At 32.3% G+C, this 12,289-nt stretch overlaps 2 protein-coding genes across 8 annotated transcripts; both read right to left on the bottom strand.

Moving 5' to 3' along the window:
- Positions 1-3,640: 3,640 nt before the first annotated feature.
- On the bottom strand, positions 3,641-5,384 carry LOC106767779 (embryonic protein DC-8). The gene is given in 3 exon segments (XM_014652727.2): positions 3,641-3,950; positions 4,216-4,715; positions 4,717-5,384. Coding segments are annotated over 3 exon segments (1,194 nt in total). The 5' UTR covers positions 5,277-5,384; the 3' UTR covers positions 3,641-3,816.
- Positions 5,385-6,290: 906 nt separating this feature from the next.
- On the bottom strand, positions 6,291-12,282 carry LOC106769211. 7 transcript variants are annotated; one of them, XM_022784008.1, is made up of 5 exons: positions 12,099-12,282; positions 11,722-11,770; positions 11,240-11,592; positions 9,088-11,006; positions 6,291-6,545 (listed from the first exon to the last, which is right to left on the bottom strand). In XM_022784008.1, exons 1-4 carry the CDS (start codon positions 12,224-12,226, stop codon positions 9,107-9,109), a joined length of 2,430 nt encoding a protein of 809 aa, XP_022639729.1. In that variant the 5' UTR covers positions 12,227-12,282; the 3' UTR covers positions 6,291-6,545; positions 9,088-9,106. The 7 variants fall into 7 exon arrangements, with proteins under 7 accessions (XP_022639729.1, XP_014510216.1, XP_014510217.1 ...); XM_014654730.2 differs by lacking the exon at positions 6,291-6,545 and adding an exon at positions 6,560-7,695; XM_014654731.2 differs by lacking the exon at positions 6,291-6,545 and adding an exon at positions 6,560-7,301.
- Between the last annotated feature and the right edge of the window lie 7 nt (positions 12,283-12,289).

Here is a 12,289-nt window from a genome sequence, read left to right as displayed (position 1 = left end):
TTTAAATTTCTAACAGCTACATATATTTCATCAAATTCTAATTTAGATAGCATTTAACATTAAGTGAAAGTCCAAATACTCTCTAACTAGATCTAACACCATCTCAATCCTTTAAAATCCACTGATTCTGACTATAATTTCAAATCAACCAAACATGTAAAATTAATTTATAAAAGGGCAAAGTGGTGGTTAACATTTTTCATGTGGTTTATTTCCTTTATTTTTGTTTGAAAAAAAGTAGATGCTTTAAGATGATGTTTATTGATTATTATATATTGGGCAACCAATTAGGATAAGTAATTATGCACGTGTTTATGAGCTCTGTATTGCAGGAACCTAAGTCGTTCATATGTCTTCACAAAATGTACTATGTTGAGGAGTGGGATCCACCTATTCCACACATCCAAATCATATTTTAAATGTACCCTTCTATTATTTCTTCAGTTATTATTTTATTTTCATATTTTAATCATATTTAATCATTAACTGTTAACCAAGAGATTATAAGAGACTAAGGATGACTTATATATCAAAGTAAAACCAAGATCTAAGAATCGTTTGATGGTAAAAATATCAACATCATTTTATTTATCTATCGTGAATTAAGTATATCAAAACTTTGATAAATGTTAAAATATAAATATTTATCTATTTCTTTATTTTGTTATAATATGTTTTAACTTATTGCTTAATTTACTTTCATATTATAATAAATATATGAAATAAATTAATAAAATTAAATATTTTTAAGTAAGTAAATATACTAACTTTAGGTGATTCAAATTAAATTACAAAATTTTTTATTCATTAGAAAATGAGTTGCGTTTAGTTTATTCATCTTTAACTTAATTTATATCTAAACTAAATACGTTCTTATTCTTGACATCAAATTTCTTTGAAATATATTCCTCTTTTTTATTTCCTTTGTATCTTCTTCTTTTTAGTCAATGTATTTAAAATGAACTTTTTGAATATTTTTAAGTTCTTTGTTTATTGAATAATATAAAGTTTATTTTCAACCACATCTTATAATTTTTTTTAATAAAAGTTGAACAATACTTGACAACTTTTTATTAATCTCATAACATACAAATATAAGAAAAAAATTATATACCAATACTTAATTTGTTAACTTCTTTGAAAAATTTTAGATAATAACTTATGTTATCTTTACAACAACTACCCATAAGTCAAGTAAACTTTTTTATAGATTTTTTTTTTTTTTTAACATATGATGTTACAATAAATTTTCAAAAATTCTATGTCTCATATTTTTGTTTTATTTGTACTTTTCTTCAAATAATTTCAAATTTATTTAGAGTATGTTAACTGCTATACAAAATATCTATCTTATAAACATCTCTTCTAAGTAAATAAATAAATATTTAGAAAAAAAAAGTGTGAATAAAGATTGAAAGGAGATTTTTTAAAAGTTGATGAAAAATGAGTATTTATGGTATGAACATCCACTAAACAAAAATGGTGAATTGGTTTCATAATCTTTTCTGTGACCACATGCGAAGAAACTATAACAAATTCCAAAAGTCGGTGGTCATGTTTTTTTCTCAATTAAAACGAGAAACCCATGTCAACGCGTTGACAAAAGAAAGTCGAATGCAACGAAAAGCAGTTTAGAACATAACAACCTTTTATCTTTCTTTAGTCTTTGTTTCAGATGTGTCGGCAATTTTTGAATGATTGTTTTATGTGAGAAAGAAAACTTAGAAAATATATATCTATTTATAAGCATTGGAGTTCAAGTTTTCAAATTTAAAAGCCCGACAAATTAATGACTGTAGCCCATGCAATAAGCCTTAACCAGGCTGTTTCTTCCTGCACCCTATCAAACTTTTCAGAAAATATTTTCCAAAATAGGAATGGGTGAATGTCTTCTGGAAAAATGTTTTCGATTTAGTGTGCTTTGAAAAATAAAATCTAGAATAATGGGTTACAGAGAGAAATTTTAGGGGTGCAGAAAGAAATAGCCCCTCAATTATATTTCTGCTATTTTCACTTATTCTTCTTCATATTTTTTATTTTTTTTCTCTGTAAAATTATAATGTATTTTGAAAAATTAAAAACAAATACATGTTTTCCATAAAAGTTTCGTACAGGCTGGGTTAAGTTTAAAATTTCCCTATTTACACTTTATACTTGTTTTTTTTTTTCCTTAAACTTTCATTGATATAAATATCTTTTATTCCAAAGACCATGAAGAAGAGTAAAACATGGTAACTCTATCTATTTATTCTCTTTCTATATTTCTTTTTTTCATTGTAATAAAATAAAATAAAATAAAAGATAAATAATATATTTAGCACAACAAATATTAATATATCTCATTTTCAATATAATATAAAAAATTATAATTTTATATAATAAGTGTTAATATATTTTATTTTTAGTATAACAAAAAAATTTATATTGATATATTTTTTCTAATACAAAAATAAAAAATTATAGTCCGTAAAGATAGCTGATCAATACAAATACTTTAATTTTATTAATTTTGCTTAAACTCAACTACTTATATTTAACTTTTAATGTTCGTGAAAGTTAACATATGTAATTAATCTTGAAAGAACTATTAATAATTTTAAATTTATAAGAAAAACAAAAGTTTCTATAAAATTAGATAAACATCAAAAACATTAATTACATAATATTTGCTTTAATACTAATAAACATCACAATGTTAATTACTTCATGTTTGTATTTTAATAAATATCACAATTTTTCTTAATAATGGACCAACTATTTATTCTAATATGAAATGTATCAAATTCTTATTAATTTTATCTTAATTCAGCAAGTACTAAATTAGAAGAAGAAAGTTGTTCTAGAATACATTTTATGTATTTTGAAGAAATTATTTCACAAAAACTATTATATCTATTTAAGAAAAAACAAAAATAGCAAACTAAAATGCATAGAAAACTTGTTTCAAAATTTATAATCTCAAAAATTTTGTTTTGAAAATCATGTTTTAGAAATTTTAGAAAAATTATTTTGAAAAATATTTCCAAATACATAATCCAAAAAAATCACTTTGACAGATCATACAAAGGTTAAAATATCATTTTAAAAATTATTTTGAGATTGCAGGGAAGAAAAAGTCAATTCGCCAGACAGATTCATGATTGTAGCCCATAAACCCAATCAGCCCACGCTGGAAACCTCTCCAATTTCTACTATTTTCACCTTTGCTTTCTCTATTTTAATTCATTTTTCTCTACTTTTATCTCTAAAAATATCATGTATTGTGAAAAATTATATAAAAAAAAAACACATATCTTCATTAGAAGTTTAATATACACCAAAGTTTTTTGTTATCTATCAAGTTGGGATAAATTTAAACTTTTTTACTTGTTTTTTATTTTTTAAATATTTTCTTTCCATTATTTTAAATATATTTTACTCCAAAAAGGAACATTTTCTTACATTAAGAAGATTATAACTCGGTAACTTCTCTACTCTATTTATTCTCTTCTTCTTTTTCATATCCCATTTTTTCACTTATAAAATGAAATATAGCAATGTATTATTAAGTTTATTATCTCAATTTTAGTGAGTACAGCAGATTAAACATTAATCGAAATCATGAATAGTACTTTTTTCTGTACAATGATATTCTCATTTCTTTGCCCTTATAAATGAAAGATAATCTATTATTATTTGAAGAAAATACTAAATATTTAGTACAAAGTATTCGACCCTTGACCATGTAGTTGGCATATACAAACACACAACACATTATTTCTGCAGAATTTGACAACTTTTGTAGTATAATTAAAAGTTGAAGGCCGTCAAGCCATTTCAAAGCTCAGCATCCCTTATATTCTCTTTCACTTCTTGTGATTTTTTCTTGGCAGCTTTTGCTATGTCACTAGCCTTCTGTGCTGCTGCATCCTTCATTTCTCTCGCTTTCTCAGCACTGTATTGACCAGCCTCTGTTCATCATCAACAACAACATCAAATTAAACCACTTTTTCCATAACTGTTTTCTTAATTATTCTTAAAACTCTTTATGCTTTTCAGTTAATAACATGCTGCAAATGTTCAGCTGTGTGAAAAAAAGAAAAGAAAAGAAAACACTAACATTCATTTGAAAGCTATTAACTTGTTTAAAAAACAAAGAAAACAGGTGTGAAAATGGTTTTCATATGCGGTATACCGGTTGCAGAGCAGAAATGTTTTTGAAGTTAGTGTACCAACCAGAAGCAAAGTCATGGAGCTTCTCTTTGGTTCTCTGAGCAACATCACTGGCATAATCAGAAGCATCTTTGCTTTTTCTGGTAGCATCATTGGAATAGTCTTTGGTCCTGTGAGCCGCATCATTGGCGTATTCAGATGCCTCTTTGCTTCTCTGAGCAGCATCATCAACGTAGTATTTGGTCTTCTCAGCCGTGTCACTGACATAATCAGAAGCTTCTCTGCTCCTGTGAGCAGCATCACCAGCATAGTCTTTGACATTCTGCCCAACATTTTGAGCAGTACCACTGACATAGTCCTTGGTCTTATGTGCTCCATCGCTGACCTTTTGAGCACCGTAATCTTTGGTTTTCTTTGCAGCGTCACCAGCGTCACTGGCATACTCCTTGGTTTTTTCAGCAGCATAATCTTTGGTTTTCTTTGCAGCATCACCAGCGTCACTGGCATATTCCTTGGTTTTTTCAGCAGCATAGTCTTTGGTTTTCTTTGCAGCATCACCAGCNCTTGGTTTTTTCAGCAGCATAGTCTTTGGTTTTCTTTGCAGCATCACCAGCATCACTGGCATATTCCTTGGTTTTTTCAGCAGCATAATCTTTCGTCTTTTTGGCAGCACCACTGGCATCGCTGGTCTTCTGAGCAGCATAATCTTTAGTCTTCTGGGCAGCATCGGCGGCAGAATCCTTGGTCTTCTGAGCAGCATTACCAACACAGTCCTTGGTCTTCTTTGCAGTGTCAGCTGCACAGTCCTTTGATCTCTGTGCAGTGTCGGTAGCATAGTCAGAGATTTTGTGGGTGGTGGATTCCTTGGTTTCTTGATCATGTTTGAAGCCAAGTCCCTCGGTGATTTTCTCTTTAGCCCATTCTGTCCATGACTCTGCAGCTTCTTTCCCCTCTTTACCAGTGTCCATGGCCTTGTTGGCTGTTTGTGTGGTCTTGGCTTTAGCCTCCTCAAAATCACGACCTTCCTCTTTGGTTGAAGGCATGTGACCAACACTGGTGCAGTTACAGTTGATGGCAAGCAACATCACCGCCATCACCAAAACAAAAACCACCCTGGAAGCCATGATAGTATAAGAAAGGTTAATGTATGTAAGTTTGAGAAGAAATAAACAAAAAAGTTTGCGAGATTCCAGAACGAATATTGAAACAGGAGTAGTGGTAGAGAGTGGTTGAGGATTGGGAGGTTTATATAAGGGAGTGGAGGGAGATGATAAACACGAAGGGTCTGATGCATGCAACGTGGCTTTTTTACAGACATGTCAAAACCAACGTGTCAGTTACAGGAACAATAATGTCTGAAACTGCATGCCATAACATCATTTGTTTCTTAAGGTATAGTTTATGGAGTTGGCACGTGTCATGGGAAGGGGATATCATTTTTCTGGTTGCTTCTTGTATTCTTTATTCTTGACACCGCCAAAGAACTCCATGAGAATGCAGAAAGGCCTCATCTGTCTTTTATTTACTTTCTTCAAACAAAAATTTTCTATTAAACTCTTTCTATTTTTTGTTTAGACCTTGTTCAATTAATACATCTTTTGTTTCTTGCTAGAAAATTAATCTAAAAAATGTGAATTCTTTGGAAAGAGTCTGAGAGTACATTTTAGCTATCATCTTGAAGACTTGAGAAATTTAGAATGAATCTTTCAACTTCTTTCAACTTCTTTCAACTTCTTTATTTCTATATATATATATATATATATATATATATTCTGATTTGATTATTAAAAGTTAAAACATTTATACTTAATATAGAGAATACAATTTTAAAACTTTTTATATTCTATCTTTTATTCACGAATTTGATTTTAATAACAGCGATGACTTTTTGACAACGCAATTTTAGGATTAATAGTTGTTAAAAACGTGAATTTTTATATTTATACAAAAGAAGACAGATTAAAAGGTAAAATAATAAATGCGAAGGTGGTGTAAAACTTTTTTGAATGTTAAAATAACATGATGCTTTTAATAACGACATTGTTAATTTGACTTTTAGAATGTTTTCAACTTGACTCAAATTATTAAGTCAATTGGGTTTGAGATATTATAAACTTTCTTAATTTATATTAATTAAAGTAATATTAATGTAGTGTGGTGTAATTTTGATTGATTGACATACCTCAACGAAAACCTATCATGGATCACTAGTTTACAATACTTTAAATGTCCTACCATCTAATCGATAATAAGTTTGAATTAGGCTTATAATTAATGTAAAATCTTAAAGAAACAGTAGCCATATAGTATCTCTAAGGGCCCTTGCAGCACTGAACTAAAAAAGTACTTTTTCATGTTGTAGTTGTCCTTGTGCACAACAATGCCTGCTCATACTGGCAATCAAAGGAAGCATCTGATGTTAACTATACCTGCTTATACTCAAACATTCATATAATCTAAGCAATATGAAATATGCTCATTGTTCAAACTTATTTTTCAACACCAATGCTGAAGAAGATGGGACGTTAGAAAAACAAAAACTATTTTAAATATCTTCTACTTATCAACTGAAAGATAATTTTGAAACTCCGAACGTCAAAATCAAATCCTCAGAGTGCAAGAACAAACACTGTAACATATATCGTAGCCTGGCCTTAAACTCCCCAGATTTTTTTTTTTTTTAAAATTACACACATGTAAACAAAGACTCTAGTCTTTTATATACAATTACTGAATATTAAAATTGATTTACATGTACCTTACCTTCTCTGTTCCTGTCAATATTTACATCAGCACACAAACTTAAGCACGGTAAATACAAGTTTACTAGAATCCATCAAAATCAATTCTGCTACTAAAATTTGCTCAATCAGTTACAACCACGAGGGCCTGGGGAATTGGATGAGTGTATATATATAAATATATTGGGCTGAACTTAAATCTACATCAGTTTAATTAATTTTCCCAGAGAAAGGGACAGAAAATTTTAGGAATACACCTCAAAAAATCATTAAGAACAACCGTGATTATAAATTTGGCATTCAGTAAGACCTGCAAAAGACACTTCATATGAGCACTCTTGCAGACTTGTATTGTATGCAACATATATCTCTACAAGTACATGTCTTCTACCCGTCATGAAGATGGCTCTATGAGAAAAACACAAGCCAAGGTTAACTTCTCAGTGCATACCTTCAGCCCAGAACTAGGTTCTACTAAATAAATAAAATCAAATAAACAGAAAATAGTAACAAGGAAAGAAAGCCTACCATGGAACTCTTGGTTTCTGTTCTATCTAAATAGTATACAAAATTATATTTACTTCTCATGACCAACCAATTTGTTCCCTCGAAGATAACATTGGACAGGAGAAAACAATAGAAAAACTGACTAATATGACAAATTGACAATCTCTATATACTCAGCAAAGGAATTTAGGAGATTCAAACCAAATCCCATGCAGCCACTACAATGTATCTTACTATCTCAATTTCTACTGTTGTTGGAAATAGCTCACAGATATCCAATATGATTAAAGATTCCCTGTGACACAAATGTTTCAGACTTCTTATATCAGTTACTGGTAAAAATAATCATATAATTACAAATAAGCAGCATTAAGCATATATATATATATATATATATATATATATATATATATATATATATATATATATATATATATATATATATATATATATATATAAATATATATCAGAAACGCTATTATGTAAAGATTAGAATGCATGTATGACATTACAAAAGAATAAGACCTCTAACTGTTCAGGTATAAAGGCTATCATAAAGTCATCCCAACAGATAGAATCTCTATCCCTGATTAGGAACATGTGTAAAAGTTATAAATTCAACAGCAATTGGCTAGTTAGAATAATTAGTGAAGCATCCAATTAAACGAACATTTCGCTAAACCACGTGATTTTCAAATGTGGTAAAAAAAATATTAAAAAGCTTTGTGAAAATTTAAGTTTCAACCAAAGATTTCTGAACTCAAACTAAAATATTATTTCAATGAATTCTAAACCATGTTTTAAATCCCAAATATAGGCATGTGGTGAATGTCCCAAACACGCCATAGCAAGATGCGTGATATCGGAATAACTACTATATTGAATTTTTTATGTAGTCTTCTTATATAATATGATATCAATCGCGTATCACGGAAAATACTGGAAGCCTATAATGCACTATCATATGGCTGATAGCGTCAACAACATGCAGAACTTATGTGGCTGTTGAAAAATAATATATATCAATTATACATGTGTAAAAAACTAAGTTATGTGCAAATAAGAAAAATGTATTAAAATTTCCTTAATATTAAGGCAAAGGTTTAATTGGCCAGAGTCTTGCTGGAGATGACATGAGGATGCAGGAGTATGCTCCTACCATGACACGCATTGTGTCCACAACAGTGGACAGAATTGCTGACACGAAGTCAAGGAATTCCACAATGCAACAGCAGTGTAGAACCGCCAAAACGGTCATTTAAAGATGCTGATATGATACATAAGTTCCGAAAAAATTATCAAAACTACTAACAAAGAATTAACAGTAAACAAAATGTACAAGTAAATACCAACAAAACTCATACAATTGCCCTATATATGAATCATGTTGGTTTTTGAGTTTTTCAACACTGACAAATATTCTAGGAAAAGAGAAATTATTTCCTCCTCATAATTGTTGAGTTGGATGAGTCCGGGTGCTTTGGAAAGTGTGTGGAAGTGGACTTGTACTAAAAGAAGTCCAAACCCAAAAGGTTATAACAAGTTAGAAAGGTCTAAAACCTCCCATCAATCCAATCCAATAATTTTATGCAAACATCTAGCTTGGTAACAAACATACATACATAGAAGTCATACACAGACACCCCAGTGGTTGCACAAAGAGAGAGAGAGAGAGAGGGCTGCTTACTACGTTGTGAATCGTGATACTATGAAACCTTGCACGTCTTCCTATTATGGCCAAGTCCCTTGCATTTACTACACTGAAGCTGACGTTTAATTATGTCTATTGATTCAACTTGCTTTATTTTTGGCCGACCTGGAGGGCGCTTAGTTGGTGGAGGGGTTACCATAACTAAAGCAGCGGATTCACCCTGTACAGGTGGAGGTGGTCTGTCAACATTTGGCACAGGGTGAATAGACTCTGCGTATGTTAATTGATAATTCTCAACTGTGAAGTATCTTGAACAATAATCATATGGACTCCTACCAACACATTCAAAGACAGCAATGGCATGACAGCATGGGACACCAGTAAGTTGCCACCCCTTGCAGCTGCAATCCCAGTTATCAATATCAACAATATCAACAGATTCTCCACGGACCTCAAATGTGCTACCTTCTGAGAACAATACTTGAAGTGAACGAGCAACTAATGTTTCCTTTTGTAGCAAGTCCTCCTTGGATGGTGTCAACTTTGTAATCCATTGATTAGATTCTACACGTCGTGCATAAATTGTTTCCATCATCTTACCTCGTAATGCATCAATCATTTGAGTAATTGGCAACTCATGTGCCTCTGACACCCAACTGTAGAACTGCTGTCCAAAATTTGATGAAAGGAGATTATACCTTGCTCCATTAAAGAATGCATTTGCCCAGTGGTCTGGCTCACTTTGGATCACCCAATCATAGGCCTCCGGAGAAATACCTTTAATGTTCTCAATACTACGTTCAAAAGTATCCAATTTGGGGGCATAAGCAGCAGCGTAAAAATCATTAATCATGAACCGTCTGGCCTCATGAGAAAATTGTCCCTTCAAGTCCTTGTTCAATTTCTCAGCAAGGTGACGTAAACAATAGCTATGGTAGCATTTTTCAAATATGTTAGACAATGAACTTTTTAGGCCATTTTGAAAATCTGCAACAAATGTGATCTGCTCAGATGTTGATATAGCTAATTTCAGTTCCTGCAGAAACCAGCACCAATTGTCTTCAGTCTCGGTGTCTACAACTGCAAAGGCTACAGGAAAAATGCCATCATTTCCATCCACAGCAGTTGCAGCCAATAATTCCCCTTGGTACTTTGAGTTTAAAGGAGTTCTGTCAAGGAAAACGAGAGGGCGACAACCTAGCTGAAAACCAGATATTGAGGCATGAAATGCTACAAAGAGACGATGGAAACTTGAGTCCTCCTTAGTTGTGAATGTTGCAAAACTCCCTGGATTGGTCTCTTTTATCTTCTCACAGAAAAATGGCAACTGCGTATAAGCCTCTTTATAGGAGCCTTGAAGCTGCTCTCTAGCAATTTCTTTTGCACGCCACGCTTGAGAATAATTTAACTGAATCCCATATTCCCGCTTTATGTCATCAGCAATATCCTTTGGCTTGTAATTGGGTGAATCTTTCAATTTCTCTTTTATAATACTTCCCACCCAACCCCTAGTTGCTCGATACCCAGCTTTAACGGCAGATCCTTCACAAGTATGATTGTAGTGCATTTTCTTAATGCAAATCAACTGTGTGGTAGACAACCTAGATGCATATATTCTCCAAGGACAGCCTTGACATTTACATTTCACGGTGACACGATGACTATCATTTTTCTTATATTTGTAAGCAAACCCGTGAGCAATAGAGTATTTATGCAATGCTTCACGAAATTCACTAAAACTATTGAACCTTTGGCCCACACCAGTGATGGTATTTTCCCACTGCTGTGCAGCTTTACGATGACTGTCATCATTACCCCCGGAACAAATAGAACGTGCAGAGACATCATTAGCTACATCAACCTCTACTTGATCAATGCATTGGACAGCATCAGCAATGACATCAATAGGAGCAACGACAGGAACAACGGCTTCCGACACAGTTGTCCTGCTTGACCTGAAAAAACAAGTGTTCTAAAAGATTTTCAAGTGCACATGTGAATGCATATGATCCTAGCAAATCCTATGGCCATCCTTATTTGGTCGCATCCACAGCATCCACTACTCTTCAACATCTTAACTTCTACATTTATGGGCCAAATCAAACTATATAAATGATAAATGTCTATCAGTATGAGGGAAAGTCTACGTAAGAATGAGTGATAAACAAACAGACTTGCGAAAAACTACCTACTACCAGGCATGTTGGAATTGTTATTTCGAGCAGCTCCTTCCTCTGACATAATAAACACATCAACCGTGTTAACATCCCCAAGGAAACTGACCATGCGTTGCAAATCCTTGTCTTTAGACACTGTAATAAGTGTTTTCTTGTTGCCAGGAAGAAAGTACTTGATAATCATCGTACTTATATTGCAGTTGAACATTTCTGCTATCTCTGACTTAAAATCACTTAAATTCGTCTGTTGATCAATGTCTATTGCATACGCATCTCCTCCACTGTATGACAATAATCCATCCTTATCTGTCACAAACTCACCTCCCGATTGACATATAGCAATAACTTTCCTCGTAGCCATGGCCTGCCAAGTAGCAAACATACAATTATTATTTTTATACAGGTGACAAAATGCAAATGTCAATATCATAACTCATAACTCAAAGTCAAAATATCTGGGTGGATAATAATAAACAGTGAAAGAGGTCCTTGCCTTTAGTATTCTGAACTCTTTACTGCAAGGGCCTAACAAGTAAATTTCACTGCGCAGAATCCACAGTCACGTTTGCTATCAAATTTCAGAAGCGAAACACACATTAAACAAGAACAACACAGTCTACCGTAGAAAGTTTAGATGAAATTTCAATCTCTATAACACAAATAACAGGAGCTTACCAAATGAAAGACCAATGATTTAGAGAGAGAGAGAGAGAGAGAGAGAGAAAAGTTTATTGGTAGAAAGGAAAAACAGTGAACTAAAATATTATTTTGATATCAAGAAAGCAGAAGGGTGGTGGAAAGGATGTAATTGAAATGAAAAGACAAAGGAAGGAAAAAAACCCTAACGGAGAAGAAGAAGAAAATATGAACCTAAAATGCAGAATGGAGGGTGCAATTGCTGGTATTGATGTTTGCAGAGATGATGAGAGGGAAGCAATCGGAGAGAGAGAAAGGTCTGTTCTTTTGTGTTTACCCCCAAATTGTCTAAAGCCTCTCATTCTACGACGACGTATTGACAATGTCACTTCACATTCACCTTTCTGATTTGATTTCCACAAAAC

This window comes from Vigna radiata, chromosome 7 (assembly GCF_000741045.1).
Source record: "Vigna radiata var. radiata cultivar VC1973A chromosome 7, Vradiata_ver6, whole genome shotgun sequence".
Classification (NCBI taxonomy): domain Eukaryota; kingdom Viridiplantae; phylum Streptophyta; class Magnoliopsida; order Fabales; family Fabaceae; genus Vigna; species Vigna radiata.
The sequence above is the reverse complement of the archived record's forward strand: the minus strand, read 5'-3'. Positions and strand labels throughout refer to the sequence as shown.

Excerpts from the sequence above, each read along its gene's own strand:
- LOC106769211 (XM_022784008.1), bottom strand. The coding sequence starts at position 12,226 with ATGAGAGGCTTTAGACAATTTGGGGGTAAACACAAAAGAACAGACCTT. Across the intron at positions 11,593-11,721 it reads AAGAGTTCAGAATACTAAAG|GCCATGGCTACGAGGAAAGT; the intron begins GCAAGGACCTCT and ends GCTACTTGGCAG. Across the intron at positions 11,007-11,239 it reads TCCAACATGCCTGGTAGTAG|GTCAAGCAGGACAACTGTGT; the intron begins GTAGTTTTTCGC and ends TTGTTTTTTCAG.